Source organism: Heloderma suspectum, chromosome 4 (genome assembly GCF_057233095.1).
Source record: "Heloderma suspectum isolate Gila_16-S chromosome 4, 16-S_ref, whole genome shotgun sequence".
Taxonomy (NCBI): Eukaryota; Metazoa; Chordata; class Lepidosauria; order Squamata; family Helodermatidae; genus Heloderma; species Heloderma suspectum.
Genome location: NC_139461.1, coordinates 47,350,447 through 47,377,272, shown reverse-complemented (window position 1 = coordinate 47,377,272; position 26,826 = coordinate 47,350,447). Strand labels below are relative to the sequence as shown.

The following is a 26,826-nucleotide window of genomic DNA, read 5'->3' as shown; positions in this document are numbered from 1 at the left end:
ACTCTTTTATCAAGTTGCATTTCATACAACTGAAGCCCTTTTTAAAAGCACTTCTTTCAGCTTGTAAGGAAGAAGTGGAAAACGGAGGGCTGCATAGGAGCGAACGGTGAAGCCATCTCTAAGGCAAGGCTGCACACTTGCACCCTGCACACACTGCCCTATGACTACATCATGTTCTTTCACATGAGCGGAACTATATCATAATGTAGAATGGCCTACTTTGGGCAGTAAACTCCATCCATGCTGTATGACACTATGATATCAAAAAGGGATGAAGGAGGGAAAGATGCCAATACCAGATCCTTTCTTTTCAAAATGCATTGGATCATTAACAGTGTAATCTTATAAATGTCTATTTAAAAGTTAAATCTCATTGACTTCAACTAGGTTTACTCCCAAGGAAGGGAGACTTCATCTCTCCTTTGAGATTTCATCTCTCACTTTTACAATGACAAAGACACTATGGAATGGGACTACAATGGGTCAGCATGGCATGAACCTGGCTAAGTTATTTGCATAGAAATTTGCTGGGACAGCCCAACTACCACCCTTTCACACTACCCACACATCTCAGGGGCTTCCAACCTCAGAGCTGTGGGCCAAATCCAGCCTGTCTGGGGTCCCCAGACAGCCACACCCTCTTCTGCTGGCCCCACCCCTTCATTTGGTGGTTTCCTGGCCTTTGAGTGTGTTTTCCTCCCATTCTAGTAGGTCGAAATGCCTCTCCTAAGGCATAATTACTGGCAGTAAAAGCTTTAATCTACAATATGCTGGTATTCTCTCACCCCTTGCCCTTGGCCCACCACTGGAATGGCCTTGGGTCTGAAATAGGTTCAGCTCCCCTGTTCTAGTGCTATAAGAAAAAGAGCAGGTGGTTCTTCTTCTACAGATAACAATTCACCTTCTTAAGTAAATGCTTCGAATCCACCACTGCATTTTTCCTTGAATACAGCCATTATATTTAAAAGGGATATATCAAACTTTGTGATCCCTGTTGAGTGGCAACATTCATTTGTACATGCTGGGGCAAGCTCCAGATTTAGACCCACATATTTGGTCTCAAATAGTTCTTGGGGTTGGTAGATATATTTGAAGCTTAATTCAACAAAACCCTACATGCCAAAAACACATTCAAATTGGTTTGGTCCGTTTAGGCAATCTGTATGCCTTTCATTAGAAGCCTTTGTTTACATAGGAAATACATTTGGTATTTTTGAAGTTTAAAGTATTTACGTAATCTGCAACTAACACAAAATAAGTCTGCTTTAGTAAAAGGAAAGAGTGCTGCATGTCTTATGGTAACTGTTCATTAAATTTTAATTGAAAGCTAAAGATTACATATTCCATCTCTCTGTTCTTGTTCCAAACCATTTGGGTTTTGATCAGTAACAGAACAAAGTACAAGAAACAAGAAAATACTGCAACTCAGCAGCATCACCCTTCATGACTAGAGTATTAGCATTTTAAGGGTGTTCATTGGCTATTCTAAAGCCACTCAACTTCCAGACATTTACTTCAGAGTAGTGTATTCACTTCTGTAATATAAACACTGCATAACTGACTTTGAGCAATCTTTTAAAGAGTTCACTTTAAACAAAGTAGTTCTACTTGCTTCAAACTCTAGGTAAAGCCTACCACAATGGCTCTAAGAAATTTCAAGTGGGCTTCCCTCAGAAGCTTTTGGCTTCTTTTTGGGACTAACATCTGCTATAACACGAATATCTAGTCCTTAATGAGAAGCACTTACTAAAGATGCTTCTATCTGATGTCAGAGAGAGATTGTGGCTCCATTTGGGTGTTAAAGATTAACAATAGTTTGTTATGGGAATGAGCCTAGCCAAGACTTGGACTCACATGCTCCCACACTCCCCTATCCTCTGGTGTGGCCACAAGGAGATCAGAAGTTGTCACTTCCATTTTTGTCTAATCACAGTTTAGCATTATTTCCAATTCTGGACAAACTGTGCTTTTTCTTAACTACAGCTTTCTGAAACAAACTGCGATTTATGAAGCTGGCTTTTTAATAAGCGAGAGTTAAGGTTAATGTTACATTCAAAACCTAAACTGTGGATAAACTTTGGTTAATCAAATACAGAAATGAAAGCTTTTTTATCTCCTCCTCACAGCCACACTGGAAAAGGAGAGGGGACCACACAAGATTTGCCTAGGCTCATTCCCATAACAATAAATCATAGTTTATTATTCCACCGAAACATAACTGCTATCTACAAGGATTTCATGGTAAAAATTCCCCCCAAAAAAGATTCCCTGTAAGTAAATATATTATGTGTGTCTCCATAATTAGTTTTGTTCTATTACCTTAGTAAGCACTGATTTGAAAAGTCCTGGGTACAGCTGGCTAAGCATAAAAAAATAAGGAATTTCTAGGTAAGATGGTTAAGGCTGCTTGCCTTAATCATGTAAGGACCGGCCTTACAAATAGGGATGTATGAGAATTCTGTTTGTGGGGGTGAAAACTAGATGGATTTTTCTGGTTTGGCCCTGCAGAGTTCATTCCGTTCCCCCCGCCCGCCCGGTGTCGACTCGATCTGTAGCAAGTTGAACCAATATGTGGATTCTATGGTTTTTTTAATAGCATCAATTTACGCAAAGATTTTTGGGGGGGAGATCTTGACATTTGTGCAAATGGTGTCATATTTTTTTTTAAGTTAAAGAATTATTGGCAATCTTGAGCAAGTGCACACAATCGCAAGTCCACCTATCCGCTACGTAGCCCCACAGAGACATATTCCCCCCTTGTCAATCAATATCCTTGTCAGTTTCATGCCCTCCACACACTACTTCCTTTAGCCCAGCAGAGCCATATTCCATACTTCTCAAAGAACATGACAATTCCCTCCCCCCTTCACTCCCAAAGTGGAGGGTGAAACTGACAAGTTCTTTGACAAGTACAGAATATGGGGGCATTCATCATGGGGCCATGCACGGCCAGTTTCACCTTCAAACTTGCAGAATCATTCTTTTCTCCAGAGCTTAGCACTGGAAATGAAAGTTACGGGAGGCACCATAGCTCAGAGGAGTAGAGCCCATGATTTACATGCAGGTGCAATCCTTTAGCATATCCAGTTAAAGTGACCTCTCTGCCCAAGACGTTGGAGAGCTACTGCCGGGCTGAATAGACAATACTGGGCCAGACAGACAAAACATTCTGACTTGGCATAAGGTAGCTTCCTATGTTGCTAAGGTATGTTTGGGTTGAATGCAGTGTGTCACTTCCAGATCAGCCTCACTGTCCCAAAACAACTGTGTCTCCATCTTGCATGTTATCACAAGGCTGATCCTTACACTAGAGTAGTAGCCAGGAGAACTCCTTCAATACATAACTAAAAAAAAAAGGTAAAGGTGTCCCCAACCAGTTGTGTCCAACTCTAGGGTGTGGTGCTCATCTCCATTTCTAATCCGAAGAGCCAGCACTGTCCGAAGACGCTTCCGTGGTCATGTGGCTGGCATGACTGTACACCGAGGTGCACGGAACGCTGTTACCTTTCCCGCCGCAGCGGTACCTATTTATCTACTATTTATCTTGCTTTCGAACTGCTAGGTTGGCAGAAGCTGGGACTGAAGATGGGAGCTCACTCCGTCACGCAGCACTCAGGTCTCGAACTGCTGTCCTGCTGACCTTCCAGTCTGCAGTTCAGCGTCTTAACCACTAAGCCACCGCAGTCCCTAAATACAGAACTACGTGGGTGCTATTCCACATGGGAGAATGTTGAGCAAGATGACCTCCCATACAACTCAACTGATTTTAAAATGCAAGCACAAACCGCCCCCCCCCCCCTCCACTGGTGGCTGGTGCTCAATATTCTATAGGGCAGGGCAGATGCTCAATATTCTACTGAGATTGTTGGACAAGGACAGGAGAAGATGGTACTCAGCGTGCAATGGAGCAAATATACCTGGTGGGGGGGGATCTCTCGACCACAAGGGGGGAGTGGGGAGTGGGGTCACTGCCTCATTTGCCCCAAATACAGAGCCTCTTCTGTCCTATGGTGATGTGGTTAATATAGGCCAACACATGTATTTGTTTGTTTGTAGACATTGTATCGTGACATTCATTTTGTCTACTCCCACAGCAGACTACACAAACAGCTTCTCACATGGAATGACAACTGCTTGGTTCATTCCCCACCCCCAGTTAGCCTACCACTGACACAACATACAAATTGGCCTTCAAGAGCCTATGGAGACAATCCACATCTTTCCCACAGTTTGCTTCAGTGCATACTAATAAAGCATCCAATACATACATACAGGGCAATAACTGTCTACCGCTTGCCCACCCTTAGCTTGCACAGTGCACAATGCCACCATTACTTAGCATGATTGCTGCCTATGGAAACAGATAAAAAGATAAACCCAAAAAAATCACAGAAATTGTTTCAGGATAATTATGAGGCTCTAAAGGCAAAGTAACTGACAAGTTGCTGAATAAATTATGCTGCCTTCTGCTCAACCCTACAGGCAAAATAAGGAGACCTTACACCAATTAAGAAAGAAAGAAAGAAAGAAAGAAAGAAAGACTCTAACAAAAGCAAACTGATCTGCCCGCTAGTGTCAAGAATCCCTGGGTGTACCAGTCTAAGCTACTGATGTCACCTTACTGCTCTCCTCAACCACTCGGCAGGAGCCTGTTGCTATATTTTTCTCCAGCAGAGCTAAATAATTCATCAGGGCATGGTGCTTTGTGAACAGGCCAGATTGCAGGCCTCAGGCCAACACCAAGGTCGCCATGGAGACATGCAAGCACCGTCATCCTCCTCCCCTGCCCTGTTAACATGAGCCACAAAAAAATGTAACTGCACAGCCATATCCACATTACCAACACGAATGTTGTTGTTGTTTTTAAAGGCATGGGGAATGCACCACAGGATGTCCACTGTTTCCTTTCCAAGAAAGGTGGCACCTAGTAATAAACAATTCATGAAATGTTGTACATTTGTAGTGATATGGGAACTGTTTCTTGGGGCGTGGGGATACTTAAAGGTACAATGAGGGAGGCCTTCAAAACAGAATTGTCAAAGAAATATTCCAACCCTGCCAAACGTTCTATATAACAGCACAGGAAAGCACACCAAATTCCTAGGTGCTGGCATCAAATATTTAGACATCACATAGTGCTGAATAACTATTCTGAACAAAATTCCAAATAAAGTGTCTAGATGGCATACAGGTGGCTGGAATTTTTCTATACTTTCATAACAGAATTGACTCTCAAGACAGAAAAGATAAGGAAAGAATTATAGAAGGCGAACTCTGCATATAGGTTTTCACCTTCCCTGTGGGAAAATGAAGTCAGTGATCATTTGCATGTTTTAATTACCAGTTGCCTAGCATGGTGGTTGCTTCTTTTCTTAGAACTGAATGAGGGTGTTTCTGGGGTGGGGGGGGCGGGGCGGGGAGAGAACAGACTGGAAAAATACAAATAAACTGGGCTGCTGCAAACCTACCTATGTCGGGGGGGGGTGTTTGTTAAATGCATAAATAAAGAGCATAAAAACAGTTACTCTTTTTGCAATCACTAATATTTTCAACATTTCATGTGACTGTCACCCACCTGGGTTAAAATTCACCTGGATATGCTTCTAAACTTGATTATAGATTCTGATTAAACCCAGTTTCATTATAGCCAGCCTGTTGATGTTCATACACGATGACCTGGTCTTCACAACATGGCAACCGACTGTGGCCAATCACCCATGGCGAGTTGTCATCTTGTGCGAACCCAGCATTGTTTCTGCAAGGTGGCTTATTTTTCACAAATAAGCCACCCTGAAAATCCAAGGCAGGTTGTTGACACCCACGGTGGCTTGTTGTGTTGTCCGAACTCAGCAGGACAACTTCAATGTGGTTTGTCAGGAATGGCAACCAAGCCACCTGGCCAGAGAAGCAAAAACCGAGGTAGGGACCAAGGAAACGAGTTCTGCTGCAAAGGCACTGGGATACATGCCAGAGCATGCAGGAGGACTGAGGGGAAATGAGCGGGCAGGGGAGAAAACAAGCCATGGCAAGCCCAATCATCTGTTGGGTTAGCAAGCAAACAACCAACCCATGGTGGCTTATTTGCAGGGTGGCTTAGCGTGATGTGCGAATCCTCCCATAGTTGAAACTAGGGAGAATGGGGTATTTGTACAAGAGAGGAGAGTGTGTGCAAGATCTCTGGTTTAGTATTAATTGTGAACTGGGTCAAATGAACCAAGTTTAAATAGCGAACAATCCAGTGGGTTCAAAGGATCACATTACCATGCATGCATGCACAGCACTACAACCTATTGTTGTACACACTACAATTCTATGTGCACTTATTCAGGAATATATCCTATTGAACACAGTATACTTACATCTGAGTAAAACATGCTTAGCAACAGGCTGCACGTGTCCTTTTTTGTCTCATACAAGCAAGGGATAAAGTGTCCTCAGTGCACAAACATGCATCTAAGTGACTTTAACAAGAGCTGCATTAATGCAAGCCTTTACACTTGAATTTTACTTTCCGGGGGGGGGGGGTGATATAAACCACTTGAAAAAGGGACATTGTGGCTGCAAATCTTCCGAAACTTGTACATTCACCCTTCGCTTTATTTCTCCAGAGGTTAGGAATGGAAAGTGCATAGAATATTTTTTTCTCCCTCTTCATATCTTCTTAAAAGCACTGCTATAAATGCCTCTTCTGAAGTATTCATGGCTGATTAAACTTCAGCTTAACTTTTTACCCTACGGTCTTTTTTTCTTCTTTTCTCAAGCTAGGTATCATTTTCTTTACATGATCTTGCTTTTTAGGCAATTCTTGACAAGCACTGCTATCCTTTAAAAGAAAATCCCAAGAACAGAGCCAGCTGCTGTCTAACAGAAATTAAGCTAGTATCTATGCATTCTTTCTAGGCACCACGAACGATGTGTCCATCACACTACAACTTTAGTGACCCGATGTCAGAGGCTGGGAGGTCTGATAACTGTGCACTAACCACTGCATAGCGGTGGGACTCCCTGCCTCAAACCTGGCAAGAGAGTGAGCCTCTGCCTCTATGCTCACAAGCACAAAGGATGTGTGCCCATGATCAAGGGGGAGTCAACTGATCAAAAATGAGTTTATTAAGTAGTACAACAGTGTAATCTCTGGCTGTTTGCCTGATGGTATATGCCATCAATGGCACTAACATGACCAATGTTTATCTAAAGCAGTTGTTTTCAAATTTTGTGATGTCCAGTGTCCCTTGCACATTGGATTTGTCTTCTAAGGAACCCTTGAGTATATGCCATGGAATCCCATTACACTGAAGAGGATTCTGAAATGCCCCATAGAGACATGCTTTGAGTTGACATGAGGTGACACTCAAGACTGCAGGGTGTCACTACTCCATTGCCCAACTGACGAAAGGCACAATCTTATGCATGTGTAGACAGAAAAAAGTCCTACAACTCCCAGCATTCCCCAGCCAGCATGGCTGGCTGGGGAATGCTGGGAGTTGTAGGACTTTTTTCTGTCTAAGTATGCATAGGATTACAGCCCAAGAGGCTGTTCATGTGTTATGGAACATGCTCAACACATCCATGTGGGTGCACATTACAGGGGAAGATTGGTACTGGTACCGAAGCAATCTTTCAGGGAAACTTGTCCACCGTTACACATTAATATAGCCATTGAAAGCTGGTATCCATGGTTGAAATTTTGGCCCAGAGGAAAGCACCAGATTTCTTAAGCCCAGTAGCATACAATTCAAACCAGACCCCTTCTTCCTTCTCACACACTCTCAAATTGACTTTGGCATAACACAAGCCAGGAACATGGTCAATGACATTACAGGGCCAGGAGACCAGAACTTAGCCACCTGGAGACCAAATCTGGGACCTTCTCAGTTCACAGACCCAAAGTTTTCCCTTATTTCTCTTTCCAGAAACATTTAGGGCAGCTCGGAGCAAAGTGAAGATGTAGCGGAGAACAGCAACTGTGATATTAGCTATGGAAAGGCAGCAATGGTTCTTTCACACACACACACGCACACACGCACACACTACAATGGTCCTCCGCTGAAATTTCATACAACAAATTTTACTTGCTTTCTGCTATGATTGATACTTTCTAAAGATCATTTCAGGATTTTTTAAAAATCCAGTAGGAAAACAAGAGTATATACTGGTAACTAAAAGGTAATCAACATAATTACAAAGGGAACAAAGAATGACATAGAAGATTTTAGTCCAACACTTCTGTCTTCAGTTTCAGGGAGAAAAGTCAGAAGGATTTTTAATGCCCTTGATTGCAAAACACTGTAGAAACATATCAAGTATGGAAAAAACAGGCTTCATGAGCTTATTTAAATTTCTTGCACATCACTGAAGTAATGGTTAAGAAAGAAACAAGTGAACATTACCTCAATTTCAAAAAGATTGCTGAATATTTTGCCACACAACAGTTTCACTTTACAAGGTCAGAAAGCATGTTATGCAGACAAAACTATTCACACAAAGTTAAAATAAGATTTAAGGAAGAGGAGGGGAAGGGATTTCCAAAAAGAACAGTCCTGCAGATATAAAAGAGGTAGTAATCAATATCAAGTAATGTTTGTGACTAGCTGCAGTAGCAACAAGGTTTGAACGTTGAGGTGAGCCCGTCAACATGTAGGGCCAATTCACACTAACTTACAGCTATGCTGACATTTAGTAGTGCTCCCACAAGCAGAGCCAGGCTTGTGGATTCTGATATTAGCCTGGCTCAGATGCAATACCAAATCATGGGTTGTTTAGCTTAACTCTGGCTTGCTTCTACATCTGACCCCAATTAGGGGTGCTTCTAGATGGAGGGCTCATAGTACTACCAATTAGAAGGCATTGTGCAGCTATTCCATCTTGTTCTCCTTAATGGATTTTCTTTGGTAAGAAAAATATGTGAAGTTTCACATCTTTGAATCTTCAAAGATCATGCCTGAATTAGAAAAAAAAAAAACATCGCAGAGAAGCCACGATTCTCTGAAGATAACGCCTTAATTATTTTTTTTTAAAAAAAGCTGAAGCGGGGCATAGAAGGGGGTAAAACTTAGTCTCATTTGAAGGGACAGAACAACCCCCTGCTCAATGCAGGAAGCCTGATTCTCAGGCGGTCGCCCATCCAACTACTGACCGGGACCAACCCCGCCTAGCTTCTGAAATCAGACAAGTGCACGCACATCTAGCCCTTTGTTTGTTGCTGAGGAAACTGAATGCTGAGGAAGCTATGCAATCAGTAGCTGGAAGACGACATGGGGCTGTCAAGAGCTGTGATTGGACAGGAGGGAAATACAAACACCACTGTATATGGACAGACAGGGGAGGGGACTATGACCAGATACGGTCACAAAGGTGGAAAATCAGAGCACATTAAGGGGAAATACCGGGATATCAGGGTATTGAAAGCGGTAGCATGGAAGTGGGAAATTCCAGTTCCAATCTGAGGCACGTACTGCGTAGTGTGAAAGACGGGCGGTGAAACCTCATTGGAAGAAAAAAAACCCGTAAGTGTAGATCGGCCCTCAGGCTCACTGCAACTAACCTATTTTCAGGCTGTGCCTACAATGTGTATTTTCTTGTGCTATTTGAGGGAGCTCCTTGGGCAGATTAAATCCTGGTATGTTCTCTCAGCAGCCCAACTTCAAACATTATGGTAACAACTGCAGCCAAAAGTAATTCCACACAGAGTCACATGATCAGCATAGCTGCTGTAATGCCTCCTACTCTGGATCATGTAGCAACCTTCACACTGGGGGGCTAGATATGCCTTGTCATTCATTGTAAGTATCTTTTAATGTATGGACATTGAAATATTGAGACCTTAAAATCTATGAAGAATCCAAATTAGCATTAATTCTAGTAATAATTACACCTTTAGAGATGCCATTTCTCTCATTATGTAGTTGGTATTTCTGTGTTTATGCCAAAGCTTTTTTTGGGGGGGAGGGAGTGATTACTATGAGGCCTAGACTGAGTTCTAGTGATAGATGTTGTAATGAATGGGCGTGTTAGTACAAAATGTGGGTTAAGACCGAATTTCTAAAGGTTTGTATCCATACACTTGGACTGTTGATTTCTAATACAAATCTTTAAGCGATCAATCCTTCAGATTTGAAACCTCAGACCATCATCATTCTGAAGATGGGAGATCACAGAGCAAAAGAGTCACTATACACAATCCACTCATTACATTCGCAACCAGGACAAGTTATTTTAAAAAAACTTCGACATGAGAATCACAATTGAAGTATAACATGATTTGTTTCCTTTATCAAGAGAGATGTAGCTCTGGAGTGGTGAACAAATCCCAGATATCCTAAAGAAATTACAGGCAGGTCCACAGCAGTCATGTGTGTGTGTGTGTGTGTGAGTGTGTGTGTGTATGTATGTAGCCAGTGCTCTCAGTGAAAGAACAAAGCATATCAGACCTGGTGCCTCCCACCCATTCTCCTGCCTGCTGGCCATGGATTAATCTTATGCTCAAATTTGTATCCCTCACACAGTGGCACCAATTGCGAGTGTATGCGGCAGCTGGATGGCAGAGTTTGGGTGGGGGGAGTAAAAAAATTACTTTCAAGAAGTCTTGCAAATTCTAAAATTGCAGTCTTTAAGAAAAGTCAGCCCTGTGAAAAACAGCATGTGATAGCACTCAAAGGAAACCCTTTGACCTTTCTGAAGTAGCAACTTCTAATAGCAGCAGGAATAGTACATGAGGGAGAACAAAGAAAAATATACTGATGGAGGCAATAGATTGGAACAGAGATGAGGCTGCTGTTGAGAGCCAGGAATGAAAAAATGCTGCTAAAAGCATGCATTAATTTAATTATTTATATTCATTTTGATAATGAGTTATATTTGAATGATCTTCTGATGGTAAGAAAATTTCACCATCATTATGTCTTTCCTTGGTTCAACACCTGAGGCTGACACGGTCACAATGCTTAACTGTGGTTAGTGCTAATCATGTTGGTTAAGATCCCAATCATGCCATGAAACCATGGGTTAGCTTGCTGAGCTAAACCCTGCCTTGTTTGTACAGAGAGGAAAGTGAAATGTGTTTGTCACCTCACAATCAGAGAGCTTGGATGAGTGAACATAAGAAGAGCCACGTTGGATCACACCAAAGGACTATCTAGTCCAGCGTTCTGTTCACACAGTGGCCACCTCTATGCCTATGAGAAGCCCACAATAAGGATATAAGCACAATAGCATCCACCTGCTCATGTTCCCCAGCACGCTGGATGCAAAGACATGCTGCCTCTGATCCTGGAGGCGGTATATAGCCATTATAACTAGTAGCTATTGATAGACTTAACTATGAATTTGACTAATCTCTTTTTAAAGGAATCAGAACTGGTGTCCCTTACCACATCTTCAGGAAGAGAATGTCACTGTTTATGTGCAATCTAAAACTATCTTAGAATACAATCCTAAGCGCATTTACTCAGATGTAAGCCCCACTTCCTTCAATGGAACTTACTCTCATGTAAGTGTGGCTAGTTTTGCGAGAGAATTGTGATCTGCTAGCAGGGATGGAATGCTCAACCCACTTCAAGCCATGAGTTCACATGAAATTCTTTGCATGGTTTAGGTCAGGGGTAGATGACTCCATGTCCTTCAGATGTTTTGGACAATATGGGCTACAATTCCCATAATACCCAACCATTGGTCTGGCTGGCTGGGGCTAATGGAAGTTGTCATCCAAAACATGTGGTGGGCACCAGGTTGTTTACCGCTAGTTTAGGTATTTGCTTAGCCAAGGTTGAGGAAGAAAAACCACTGCTAAGTATTATGTCTACACATACATAATACATTAGTATTTCACACACACACACACACACACACACACTTTAAATAGATGAGGAAAAGAAAAGAGGCCATGAAAATTTCCTCAGAGCAAGGGTTAAGAAATCTCCAAAGGTTCTCAAGTAGAAATGGAAATTGCTGCCCCAACCAGGTATTGCTGCCTCAACTAGAATTGTTCTTTTCAACTGGGGCCAAAAATATTCCAAAGCTATTAATTGCTACAGTTCATTAGTCAGTACAGAAACACTTCTGAAAAGTTCAAGACACAACAGGTATACATGTCTTTATTATGGATAATTTGTAGTGCTGTTAATAATCAAGCTCACAACTGCTAGGACTCCACAACCCTCTCCATACATGTTCTGTATTAATAGTCAAAGTCGCCATACCTTCCTTGTACTGATATACAAGGAAGATAAGATTCCAACAGAAAGATCACATACAGAAGAAAAATCACAGAGGATAAAGAGTGAGTGCTCTACAGCTTTTAATCTTCCCTCCCATTACAAAGAGTCTAAAGACTGGCTTCTATATGAAGGCATGAAGTTACTGTGAACGTCTGGATTTCATCCACAGCATACTTGTTCCAAAGAGGCTGGATTTCACTGGGATTATTCTAGAATCAGGGGCTTGAGGATGGTGTCTATCCAAGCAGGACAAACAAAGTAAGGGAAGATGGAGAAACATGACATCAACTTACTGAACAGGAAGGTAAAAGGATTATGTCATGTCAGTGACTATTACTTATAGAACATCAGTTCCATCTTCAAGCACTCAGAATCATCGCTACCAGATTCAGAACAGATTTATAGACCTACTTTTGTTAAGGACCAACTTGTGATGTATCAGCCCACTATCCCTCAGCTCTTTTGCTATATTGTTCCCCTTTCCTCCACCATCCAAAACCTCTTCTATATTGGCTGTTGTGATGCACTGTTTGGCCGCCTTACCACAGGCTGGTTGCCAACAAGGCTGAGGGACTCCTGGCTATGAAGAGCACCAATCAATTTTTCATTTCATGCCTCAAGTTTCAATCTGACAAAACCATACAACTTGTATGATTAACCAACCACCCACACCCCAAGTCTGCAATCCCATCCTGGCTTTTCTGGAAGTAAGCCCCATTGAACACAGTGGCACTTACTTCTGAGTAAATACTTAGGGTTGTGCTGTGAACCTTTCAGTCTGACCTAACATGAACAGGGTACACTGAAAGCTTGACTCATTACCAAAGGCATTTCTTCTCTGTGAGAAACAACAAAGTTTTAGTTTAAATGACCAAGGTTTCCCATTTGCTTATATGACCTTGTTTTGTCAAGACCGATAGTAAACCTATACATGTTTCACAAATGCCTCCTTTTCTCCTTATCCTACATGGCTTATCATTAACAAGAATGCCAGAAACCATAACAACCTACCCTTAGCAGCCATAAAAAAATTTAAAAAAATTAAAAATCCATGCTAGAAAACAACTCATAAAGCAAATGCTTGAGAGAAACTGGCACTGTTTTTCTGCCGAGGAAGTTCACAGGGCTTTAGATGGCTTCTGGAAACCAAAGGTAACATTTGGTTTAATTGCACGACTACTATAGTAAAGGAAACAAATCAGGTTATACTTCAGTTGTGATTCTCATGTCAAAGTTTTTTTAAAATAACTTGTCCTGCTTGCGAATGTAATGAGTGGATTGTGTATAGTGACTCTTTTGCTCTGTGATCTCCCATCTTCAGAATGATGATGGTCTGAGGTTTCAAATCTGAAGGAGTGATCACTTAAAGATTTGTATTAGAAATCAACAGTCCGAGTGTATGGATACAAGCCTTTAGAAACTCGGTCTTAACCCACACTTTGTACTAACACACCCATTCATTACAACATCTATCTCACTAGAACTCAGTCTAGGTCTCATAGCAATCACACACACCCAACCCCCCCCCCCCACACACACACACACACAACTTTGGCATAAGCACATAAATACCAACTATATAATGAGAGAAATAGCACCTCTAAAGGTGCAGTTATTCCTAGCTGTTGTTGTTCAGTCGTTAAGTCCTGTCCGACTCTTCGTGACCCCATGGACCATAGCACGCCAGGCCTTCCTGTCCTGCGCTCTCTCCCGGAGCGTGCTCAAGTCCATATTCATTGCATCGGTGATGCTATCTAGCCATCTCATCCTCTGCCGTCCGCTTCTCCTCTTGCCTTCAATCTTTCCCAGCATCAGGGTCTTTTCCAGGGAGTAATTATTACTAGAATTAATACTAATTTGGATTATTCATAGATTGAAATTGTGAGACCTTAAAATATCCATACATTAAAAGATGCTTACAAATGAATGACAATAAGCAGCAGTGTGTTGAGAATGGTTGCTAAGCAACCAAAGAAGTGAAATAAAAGTCTTCAGAGTAGGATACATCTCCATTTGAAAGATGAACCTTTAAGTGCAATTATTATTTTATATACAATTCATTTCAATTCTAAATGGATAATCTGGAGCTATAATCAAGATCTACATTTCTACAGTAAATAAAATAAAAGACGGGTGTGATGCACAGCAAATAGCATGCTGTAAACACGATGCACACCTACCTGATAACATGTAGGAAACTCTTGCCCTTCTCCCCGCCCTGATCATAACACATATCTCCAAGCTGGAGCCAACATAATAGCTCTGTTCGTATATTGCGACTGTGGATATAATCAGTGTGTGTGAGTGGGGAAGAGACTATAATCTTGGTGGGCCACCCCCCATGTCTACACGTTTATTGTTCCTTTGGAAACAGACCCCGTATATGTACAAGATATACATGCACTGACTCCCCCTGCATGATTGGGTACCCTGCAAAATGCATACAGAGCTTATTTGCACAGGCTGTGTTAAAGGAATGATTAGCACATGTAAGTCATTGTGTGGCCAGCAGGTGCGATTTCCCTCCATTATCCCACAGTAAGAGCATCCAACATAAGATGGTATGGTGTAACCAAATCCAGAAAGGTTAAGCAAGAGAATGATTTGGATATGTTAAGTTGACCACTTTCCAAGTAATGGTACAGTGAAAGAAAGCATGTGTCAGATTTTTTTTTTAATTAAATTTATTACTCACCCAGCCGCTCTGGGTGATGTACAACAATAAAAACAGGTCAAAACAATAACATTGAACATTAAAAACATCACATTTCTAAATTACCCTAACCCACCCCAAATGCCTGCCTGAAAAACCACATTTTTAATGCGTGATGGAAGCTCATTAAAGAGGGGGCATGGCGGAGTTCCTTAGGGAGGGAGTTCCACAGAGTGGAGGCCACCACAGAGAAGGCCCTCTCCCTCATCCTCACCAGCCTAGCTGTCCTGGCTGATGGGACAGAGAGAAGGCCATCTGAGGCTGATCTTGTTGACAGGCCTATCTGGTGTTGCTGGAGTTGCTCCTTGAGATAGGCTGGGCCGGAACCGTATAGGGTTTTAAAGGTCAAAACCAACACCTTGAATTTAGCCCGGAAAACAACTGTTAACCAGTGCAGCTCCTTCAGCACTGGAGTGATGTGATCTCACCGGCGGCTGCCTTTAATCAGGCGAGCCACCGCATTCTGTACCAGCTGCAGCTTCTGAACCGTCTTCAAGGGTAACCCCACGTAGAGGGCATTACAGCAGTCTAGACAAGAGGAGACCAGGGCATGTACTACCGATGGGAGCAGATAGCCGGGAAGGCAGGGGTGCAGCCATATCAGAAGGAGTTGGTACAGTGCTGTCTGGCTCACAGCTGACACCTGAGCCTCCATGGACAGCTGGGACTCTAAGATGACCCCCAAGCTGCGGACCTGGTCTTTCAAGGGTAGCTGTACCCCATTCAACACCAGGTCAACATCCCCCAACCTCCTCTTGTCTCCCACCAAAAGTATCTCAGTCTTGTCAGGGTTCAGCTTCAGCTTATTTCTCATCCAGCCACTCACCGTCTCCAGACATTTGGACAGGGATTCTATGGCCAACCTTGGTGAAGATTTGAACAAGAGGTAGAGCTGCGTGTCATCTGCATACTGATGACACCGCACCCCAAACCTCCTGACGATAGCCCCCAGCAGTTTCACATAGATGTTAAATAGCATCGGGGAGAGGATGGAACCCTGTAGCACCCCACAAGTGAGCGGCCACAGGTCCAAAACCTCCTCTGCCAGTGCTACCCTCTGGTACCTGCCGGAGAGGAAGGACCGGAACCACTGTAATACAGTGTCTCCAGTGCCCAACCCCTCCAGGCAGTCCAGGAGGATACCATGGTCAACGGTATCAAAAGCCACTGAGAGGTCAAGGAGAACAAGGACGGAGCATTCACCCCTATCCAGATCCCTCCTCATCTCATGCACCAAGGTGACCAAGGCCATTTCTGTCCCATGCCCAGGACTGAAGCTCGACTGAAATGGATCTAGATAATCGTTTTCTTCCAAGTGTGCCTTCAACTGCATCGCTGCCACCCGCTCAATCACCTTGCCCAAAAATGGCAGATACGAGACTGGGCAAAAGTTGTTCAGAACTTGGGGATCCAAGGAGGGCTTCTTTAAAAGCAGTCTTATCACTGCCTCCTTGAGGGCTGATGGCATCACAGATTTTAACTTGAAAGGCAGGTGTACTACACATGAATGACTGCTAACACAGTTTGCATGCAACGAACTGCATCTTCTAAACCTGAGACCATGTCCAAATATTCTCAGTCTATATAATGCTATGTTCTGTCTTTACAAACTCAAACAACAGAGTCCTGCAAGGTGCATCCAGAGAGAGGAGCTTCCCAAAGCAAACACTGACCTTTCAGATAGCTTCAAATAAAACTGACAGAAGGAGACATAAATCTTAAACCAGTTAGAATAGCATGCCCAGATTGAGAAGATACAATAATTGGTAATATATTAAATGCAGCAGGCTATTGTGTATGATGACCAGAAAAAGTCTCTGTGTGTGTGTGTGTGTGTGTGTGTGTGTGTGTTTTAAAGGACAGTATATTCAGTGTTTAGCCTATCAAAACCTTCAAGAAATGATTAATATACTATTACTCTTCATCTGAAAGTGTTTGGTGTCTGGATTGAAAATCTCTTTTGGGCCCAAGAGGGAGCATGTAGGGAAGGAAAGGAGTGTTTGGGGAATAGCATTTTGTCAATGCCTCCTTCAGCACAATGGGCTCCCTTGAGGAAGAACTGCACTTGAATTTGGCTGGAGTCAACTATACTGTTGGTATATAACAGTTCTTTTTTCCTGTGTAGGCTTTTCCCATAGGCCCTAAAAGACAGTTGCTATGAAAGTCTGGTCATGGTTCTAAGCCTTGGGAAAGCTTCCATGCATACAGCCGTATGCACAAAGACTTTCCTGCCTCACACATCTACACTAAGGGTTCCTTCACACTGAGCTTTTATCCTGTGATTGAGATTGCTCTTTCACGGAAGTTTGCAGGCTCTTTACATGATGCCGTGACCCTCCTGCACTAAATGCCCTGTGTTCCATTTTTAAATAGATCGCAGATAATAAGCTATCGAATTACCCCGTTGTGCTCCGCTTCAGTTTCCTCTGTGAAAAGAGTTAAAGCGGCAAGAAGAGGAGCGAGATCAATGAAAGATATGGAAGACTCAGATACAGGGAGAAGGAGGAGGAAGGAGGTGAGGGAAAAGGAAGCATGTGTAAAGGGAGTCAGTTGTGATCCTGCATTTAAAACAGAAGCAGAAAGCCCTATTTTAAATGCAGGATTTTAGGCTGGTGTAGAGATGCCCTAACATGGGGGAGGTGACGGTGGGGCCAGGAGGAGCCACATGACAAGATGCAGCCCCTTTCAATATGTGAAGGGGGCTCATGTCTATGCTGCACCAAAGCACCATTTGGATGGTGCTAGTCCAGGCCCATTGTAGGGAGAAGGGGAAACGGTGGCAATAGTCCCAAGTAACCACCTCAACATTGACACATTACACTTCAATAGAAGAAGGGGAGCCCTGAAGTGAATATCCATCTGCCTGACCCCTCACACTTAAAAAAGGCTGTGCTCTAGGCTACCATGGTGCATGCAGCGTTGGTCAAAGATCTTCCCCACAATGAGAAACTGAAGTGATAGGTTGGGGAAGGGCTAAATTCAGTGGTACACCTAGTCCAATAACAAAAAGGCAAAAGCATGCTCTCTACTAACAGAAGAGTACTTACATTATTAATAAACGTGCTCTACAATAAACCTGTCAGAATTAATACTAATCCAGTGGTCAATAAACACAGGCCAGGTACAAGGTCTCTCAGAATCTGGGGTGAGAAAGAAGACATGCTGCCGCCACACTGCACTGCCCCCCCCACCTTCCCTCGTCTTGCGCCACCTTTAGGTTTGATGCTGCCATATCAGTTTTATGGAGAGCCACACATCCAGAAGAAGCAGCCATGGGTCTCTCATGGGAGCTTGTGTAGGCTCTTGCGAGAGCTCCACATCTGCTTCTTTTTGCCACATGTAACAAAAGGAGAGGGCAGGCGGCTGCTCTAGAAAGCTCTGCCAGCCATTCTCTTGCTGCAGCAAATGCCACAGCAGGAGTGCAGCTGGCAGGGCTCTCCAGAGCACCAGCTGGAGGCTGTGGTGGCAGGCCCTCTTGGAAGGGGTGGGGGAGCAAAGCACTGCAATTTGCTGCTCCCCTTGCTCTGCCACCTGATGCAGGCACCTCACCCTGCTTCATGGGTGTCAGGAGCACCCTTGCTGCCTTCTGAAATCCTCAAGTAGCCAGAATCAACACACAGATGACAGGGCTCTTTTCCAAGGCTTTATTTCCATTCAACCTAATGACACTTACAGATGCTAACTGCATGATCCTAATGAGGGAAACTTAAGAGAGCTGCCTACTAGGGGTTTCTAGCCTTAGTGAATCAGTTGATCTCCATCTGGAGGGTAAAGGCGGGAAGCCTCTGAACTTATGGGCTAGGAGGCAAAAGTAAACCCCTTTCCCGTGGGGCATCGGGACGCAGCTGTTGATGTCACGCCAAGCAGGCTGAGTGCCTCCTCTCGGCGCCCTCCATCTCCCACTTGTCCCTGCACCGGCGCCTAGCATCCCGAAGCTCCAGTTGTCCCTCCCCCTGCCTGCCAGGGTCGCTACCACTCTCTGGAATGTGAGCAGGGAGGGGCTCTCCCTCTGGCGGCGCCTCTGAACAGCACACAGGTTCCTCTCCCACGGTTTCTATCTCTTCCTCAGAATCAGAACTGTTTTGGGGCTCTATGGGCTCCGATCCAACCCTGACATCGGGTGGGTCGACCTTGAATAAACAGTATCCAATTCTGATTAAAGCTTACTTATATCAATCACAGTGCACAGCTTTTTGCTGTTACCGAAGTTGTTTTATCTGCATTTAAACTTGAATACCATTGTATTATCTTCATGATTTAGGATCTACCAACTGCCAGTTGCTGTAGCATTGCAGAGCTGAAGGGAAGTATACTCTAGCCTCTTCCATCAGCCAGAGGATCAAGCTACCTGACTGTGTGGGTTTGGGATTTGTGTATTATCCTGCTTTATTGTAATCTGCCTTCAGGGTCTTCCAAATGAAAGGTGGGCTACCAGTCTTCTAAATAAAGAAATTAAATGGGCCACTGGCATGTCCTATAGCAAAAAAGAGTCCTTTATCATATACAACTAACTTCACCACCACCACCAAGTGACTTAAATGAATGATTCCTCAAAATGATGCTTCAGAATCAGCTATTAAAACAAGCTTTGTAAATGTATACATGTTTCCAAAGGATAGAAGACAGTAACAAACATGGGTAACAGTAATTCAACCAATCACCGGTGTCAGGAGTAACCTTAACTACATCAGGGATAGGGAGATTTCATCCAAAAGAACACCAATAGGCAGGAAACCATTCCCACTGCCATAACCAGCTCCTATTCCACATCTAAGAATAAACGCCATTCATGGCCACAGCTCATTCTACCAACACAGAACCCATTACCACAATCTCACGGTGGAGCGTCTGTAGGACGTACATTATGACGAATAAGAAGATTACTGTCAGCTAATCTGCGCTAAACGTTTTACAGATTGGAGATTCTCCACTTCTTATTTTGAGTTTAAGGATATGCTTTAACGAAAGAGAAAAAGCTCTCCTTAAGATACTTTTGCACTAAAGTTCCATTTTAATGTGAAAATATTTTCATGTTCACATTTTCACATAAATGTGTTAGTTGTAAGTGTCTCCACACTTACTACTAACAGAAATAGCCATTCAAACACACGTACATCCCACTTCTTTGCACATTTACTCAGAATTAAGTCTCATTTAGTTCAAATGAAATGGTTCCAGATAAGTCTGCTTAAACATCCTTTACTTAGAAAATAGTTGAATTTAAGAAGACACAGTGATTCAACAACAGCAGACTTCACTAACTGTGAAGTCAATCAGCAGTCAAATATAAAGGTCTGTGCCTACGGTTTGCTGTGAGGTAGAAAATGCTACATTTTTTTACAGTTTTTATTGGAGGCTTTGATTCCACTGTGTTTTGTTCCATAACAAGGAACTTAATTGTCAGCTTGCTAAAAGGGGTAGTTTAAACTGACTTCAGGACTTCCTTATAATAAAGCAGGACTTCCTTTACAAATCTCCCTGGATTGCTCTCAACTAAGTATTTATCAATGGTGCATAGACAAGGCAGAATAACAGAAACTACCTTTGGAAAGAAATATAAACAAAGAACTCAATTCTATCCATGTTTAATCCTAACCACGACTTCACTGATTACACAACAAATTAAGAGTGTGCTGCCACCCGAGCATTTACTGGGTACTTATGTTTTACACACCTAGCTTAGTGGGATCCAACTGGATTTTCAGTTATTACTGACTTCAAGGGGTCAACAGCAGAGATGATTATAACAATATGGATTCATGATGATCTAAAACAAAACTCTACAAAATGCTGACTTTCACCAAGATTTCATATGGATTATTTTCTGTCGCAATGATGAAGTAGTGATAAAATACCAGGCTTATAAACAGCCAATTGCCAGATCACCTATACTGAGAAATCGCCTCCAGGCAGGCAAGTTTTACTAAAGTTTATTTATGTCACAAATGAACAATAAGGTGATGTGGCAGATGGGCTCATAATATTTGCGGATTTGCAAGGCTGTGAAACGAAGCAGAACTTTCCCATATTCGACTTCATAAGTGTTCCTAAACTCACTTATTAATGAGTAGGACTTACAAGCAAGTAGATTTCAGATTACCCCATCTACAAACTACAGAAGAACAAGAAATTCTGATCCATGCCACCACTGTCCAAGTCCTCATGTCCATGTGTTTCATACATTTTAATTCATTATTAAAACCATATTCCATGCACGTTAATAGCAACATGTGTATTTGTGAAAGGATCCACAACTGTTTTCTGAATCAAAGATGGACAACTGGTGGTGAAAAGACAGCGTCAAGCCTGTAACACGATTTTGTCCCACACCTGCAACACATTCCCTATGCGCCGCCAGGGTCAGAGCACATGGGAGCAACAATGTGGAGCACACACGGCTCGGCTTCCTGTTCTGACCAGCTTCAGTAAGGGAGGAAGTGCCCAGCTTCCTCTTTTGACCTCGCTTTGTCCTCTACTCCAAGGATGCATAAGAATTGCTAACTTTAAGTAGAGAAGAAAATAATGAGGCATTTGCACCCTCCCTAAGACCAGCTAGAAGAACATGAGACACTTCTGTCCTTTTAATATCCTCCTGAGTACTCCAACCTGACAGTTATATCAATGTTAGAGAATAATCTGGCTCCCAGCAGTTTGACCAGGGTCAATCTTTCCTGCCCAAATGAGTATCTTTGGCCTTCACCTTCACTGTTTACTCCACGCTTCCAATGAAATAAGTTCTTGCTTGCAAAATCTCAAATGAATTCACTTTTACATGGTTGTAGGACTCTTCATCTTCTTTGCTGCAACAGACTAACACAGCTAGTCCTCTGGAATCTCAGTCAACAGCTCCATTCAAGCCCAATGGGAGAACATACCCAAGTGGAACAAACAGACAAAGATGACTCGGCCAACCAGATCAGGATACAGATTATTCAAAAGCCTGCTTTCCCTATGATGTCCATATACAATTATGCCACAAACCAGATGCCGTCTCATTACAGAGACGTTACAGTCTTTGCACATGCAATGAGATTAACACAGAGATCTAACGTTTTTAAATAAATGGAGCAGCATTTGTAGGCATCCAAGTTTTCATGCAGGTTAATAGTTTATCACTTGTATTACTAGAATGTGGCCAGTGCGAATACTGCCAAGTCTATTCACCAAGTTCTGATTTTCCACAGTGTTTATGAGCTCTACTGGACAGATTTAACATTAGCTACTCTACATCCTATGGACTTGAGCACGCTCCGGGAGAGAGCGCAGGACAGGAAGGCCTGGCGTGCTATGGTCCATGGGGTCACGAAGAGTCGGACACGACTGAGCGACTGAACAACAACAACACTCTACATCCTACTTCTAAGGGTGACAGTACAGTAGTGTGACAATATACACTGCAGTACATTATTGAGGACTGCCCCCTGATGCTACTGAATATTGATCTTTTAAGAACTCTCACCTGGCTGTGGCTGAATCCATTAACCTAGCAAGACTTATTTAGAATCATGAAGAACCTCATATACACATTGTAACTTTGAGGTCAGGTCATTTTGGAACCAGCGTGGTGTAATGGTGAGAGTGTTGGTCTGGGACTCAGGAGATCCGGGTTCTAGTCCTCACTTGGCCATGAAGCTCACTTTGGGCCAGTCACTAATTTTCAGCCTAATCTACCTCACAAGGTTGTTGTGAGGATAAAATGGAAAGGAGGAGGACTATGTGTGCTGCCTTGAGTTCCTTGCAAGAGGAAAAAAGGCAGGATGTAAATGTAATAACACAATTTAAAAAACAAACAAACACCATACTACTGAAATACTCTGAATACATTGCTGGTTTGCAATATTAAATGCATGGGGTTGTATCAGCTGCATCATTTTATAAGCACATGGAGCCACCTCCACTCGATCTTCAGAGATCCACACTTCTCTCTCAGCCCCCCGCCCCCCGCATGCACACACACATCACAGCATACCCCATTCAGGAGGATGCTGGCCCTCTATGTTGCATTCGGGGGCCCTCTGGGGCCTGCCAGGGGGAGGAGAAGGCAGGGAAATCTAGCTGCACAGCTCACTTCCACCAGTGCAACATCGGATGGAGCCCATGAGATGGAAACCAGATCAGGTAAGGGGAATACAAGTTTTGAATCCTTTTGTTAAAACAATGTGGGTTTACAAAGGCTGCTATCCACCAGAATCCATATTATTATTATTATTATTATTATTATTATTATTATTAAATTTATTAATCGCCCATCTGGCCGGTCACCCAGCCATATTTATAAAATGTGTAACAGGTGTCATGTGTATGCTCTTTTAATATTTTTAAGACTATAAAAACTTGATATTTGAATAAATAAAGGGTAGCCATAGTGAGATTTTTTTAAAAAAAATCTACTTCCCATGCTGCCTGTACTGTGTGTTGTTCAGCAGCCTTAAATCCAAGTCCATGGACTCTGGTGTACTGCCACCCCCTTATTTCTGTGTTTATTCAAACTGCTTCTGGAACAGAATTTGCTGTGCTCAAGTAAGGATGGGTTCTTAGTGATTTATTGTCCTGTATAAGTGTTTTATGGGTCTGATGCTGACATAGAGAAATCCATGGCACGGTGTCACCATAATGCTGCCAAGTCCTTAGCCTCACGTTCCCTCTGCATTGTGGCCACGGCTGCTCCATTTTACAGCAAATGGCACTTGAAAAGCTCTCAGCCTTACTAAAAGATAAATGGAAATTAATTTTCTTTCAGCCCGGTAGCAGGGACCATGCTGATTTCAATGAGCCAGAAGATGATAAGTAGGATACCACTGTTTGCTCTAATAGAGCACTAGGGAGAGTATTCCAGGATTGAAAAGTCCTAGCCCAGGCAACTAAATTTGGTACTGACATCTAGGAATTTGAAACATCTTCCTAGACCTCAATTATCCTACTTCAGATTTTGCAGGAGGTCCACAAACATTATAGAACAAAGCTGAAGAATATGAGGTCTGAATTTCCCTCACATGCATGCACCCCCAATTATAGGCTCTGGAAACACCAGAGATACTTCATAAGAAATTTATTTTATTATTATTATTAATAATAATAATAAAAATAATCATGACAATAATCATAATATTCTGGATAATTTCTTTGCTATAGTGTGAAGACCTACAGTCATAAACCAACTCAACTGACAAAGGAAATAATAATAATACAAAATACTATCTGGAAAAAGCAAACACTGAACTCCCTTCTCCAACTTCCCTGCACTCCTCCAGCTCCATTGCTCTGTGTAAGTGGGTTTTTTCCCCCTTTCACCTCTTGCTACTACTGGCCTCTTCCTGGATTCCCTATAGACTAAACTCTCATTTCGCTTCTCATGTCCTAGCCTGTTTCCTGCAGAGCAGGCTGCTGGCACAGCAACTTGCAGAGGCAGGAGAGAAATGCTTCTAGACCTGGAATGGCTCCTTTACTCCCTACATAGTGCCATTACCCAGGCAAAGCACCAGTGGGTGATTTCCCCCACCCTCGCCCCTTGATGCTCTCCTACATTTCTCATTGGAAGAACAGGAATAAGTGCAGAGAAATGTATCAAGAGGCAGAGGGAGTTTGGCTACCTGGCACTTGTACTGAAGTCAATTTCAAGGGCCAGGATCAGAGTTAGGCCAAAATGTGCCAGGCACTGTACAAAACACTCAAAGAAACTTTGTTCCTACTCCAGAGAGCTTACAGCCTAACCTTATAAGAACACATTGGTAATAGGTAAGTTGGGGTGGGGGGAGAGAAAAAGATGAGCATTATATGTCAGGACAGCTACTAAGAATAGTCTGGAAATATAGTTTGACTAACAGAACGAAGTGACCAGGCTTAGGAAGTGGAAGGAAGTCTCATATGTCCTTAGCAAAGGCAAAAGCAGGGGAGATAATATGGAGAAAGATTTTTGCAGAACTGGGGAGGGCAAATCTTATATGATCACTTTCTTAGTTGCTATAAAGCAGCATCCAGACAGAGATAGCTATGAGGTTCTGAAAGCCAACGGAATGAGAGCCTGTGTTAAAGGAAATATCAGAGATGCAGCACAAACCAAGGAGAAAGCGTGGATTTGAAAGTGAACCGGGGTCAGAAAAGGACCAAGTTGCAGGTGTGTCATAAGCGAAACGAAGCAAGACCCTGTAGAATCCTGATCCAGTGAGAAGCTCAAGCAAGCCAAAAGATCTTGGGACTGGGACAGAAAAAACTTGAAAAATTGGGGTGGGGGCTGCAGATCCTATCCCGGAGCAGATCCCATCCGGATGTTGCTCACCTTCTCACATTTTAACTAACCGCACGAAGTTCCTCTCCACCTTGTAACTTTTTCCCCGTTTGTAGTCGCCGGAGGAGACATCCGTTGAGCCCTCCTTCAGCAGCCCCAGACGGTAGCAAAGTCCGCAGGAGCGTTTTTAAATGCCACAGAAGCCTCGCTCGGGTGAAACAACAGCTATTTCCTCTCCACCTTTTCCACCCCTCTGATCTTTTGTCTTTTTCAAGAAGGGGAGGGAGGGGAGAAAGGGAATTAGTACTATGAAGTCTTGATCTCCCATAAGCCCGGCCAGGCTCGTCTTGTGTCTGATGTCGACCCCGCCGCCCCCACGCCTTTTAAGCTGTCATGTATAATGCGTGTGCGGGCGCGCGTTTCGAGCTTCGCATTTCCACCACCACCCCTATCCGCAAAAGGGCACTCTCCGGGCACAACCGCGCGCTTCCAGCGCCCGGCATCGCGGCTTTCCGCCGCCCGGGGTAACTGGATCATCAGGCGAAAAGACGTTCATGAGAAACGGGAAACTCTCCGGGCCACAGGACGGAAAAGCGTCCTGACTCCTGCCCGCTATCTCGGAAGCAACTGCTCCGTAGCCTTTTTCTGCCTCTTTTTTTTTTTAAACCCAATCCATGGGAGCAAAAACATTGGCGAGAGAGCGCAAAAGAGAGACAGAGAGGAAACACACACACACAGCGCACAACACACACACACACACACACGCCCGATCTTACCTCTACATTGAAATACTGCTCCGCTCGGCACCCAGTAGAACATAAAATCCAAAGCAAGGCTTGCAAGAAAACCACCCTGGAATGATGCACGAAATCCCCCCGGCTTGCAGTGCTGAAGGCGAGTAAGATCATAGTGAACTGTGCTTCAATGGAGAAGCGAGAGAGGGAGAACGCTCTTTTGCTCTTGTCTCCCCCCCCCCTTCTTCTTTTTCTTCTTTTTCTTCTCTCCTCCTCCTCCTCCTCCTCTCTCCTTTCCAACACCCAAACAAAAACAGAACAGGAACACTCAATTTTCAAAAAATGAAAATAAAATGGAATACGAAGTCTCCCAGTATTGGTGAAGGACAGCTCAGCGCAGGTTCACCTACAGCGGAGGCGAACAAGGGAGGCGGAGGAGCGGGGCGGAATAGACGCTGCGCTCCCAAATGTGGCGCGGCGGCAGCGGCGGCACTTAGCAGGGTCAGCTCATCCTCCTCGCTCGTCCCGCCAGGGAGGGGATGCGGCGTCCGAGTACGGCCGCCCGCGGCTCCCGCAAGGCGCCTCGCTTGCCCAGCCGCCGCCGCCCCGCGTGGCGTCCTCCAGTCCCGCTCCTGCAGCTCGCCCAGGCCTTGGCTGCCTGGTCGCCTGTTCTCCTCGATCCAGCCCGCGCTCCGCTTATGCCTCCTCTCTCTCCGCTCCGCTCCAGAATGTTCATCTGTAATCGACGTGGCTCCGCCCCCTTTTCCTCCTCTAGAGTCAGCCTCCTCCTCGCGTGTATCTTAAAGGAGGCCGCCCTTAAAGGCTCCTCCTGGAAGCAGAAGGAAAGCGAGGAGGGGGCGCCTGCGTGGATTTCACCTCCTCCTCTTCGCTCCAGCCAAGCCAAGCCAAGCCAAGCCCTGGCCGGCGGGCAGTGCGGGA

At 43.7% G+C, this 26,826-nt stretch overlaps 1 protein-coding gene across 2 annotated transcripts in view; it reads right to left on the bottom strand.

The window, feature by feature from the left end:
* MMP16 (matrix metallopeptidase 16) overlaps nucleotides 1-26,617 on the bottom strand; it is a 274,133-nt gene extending 247,516 nt beyond the window's left edge. For both annotated transcript variants that reach the window (XM_084848020.1, XM_084848019.1), the window contains exon 1: nucleotides 25,930-26,617. Coding sequence is in view for 1 of the 2 variants with exons in the window: in XM_084848019.1 (XP_084704145.1) it covers nucleotides 25,930-26,061 (132 nt within the window). In the remaining variant the exon portion in view is untranslated. The remainder of the gene's footprint in view (nucleotides 1-25,929) is intronic.
* Between the last annotated feature and the right edge of the window lie 209 nt (nucleotides 26,618-26,826).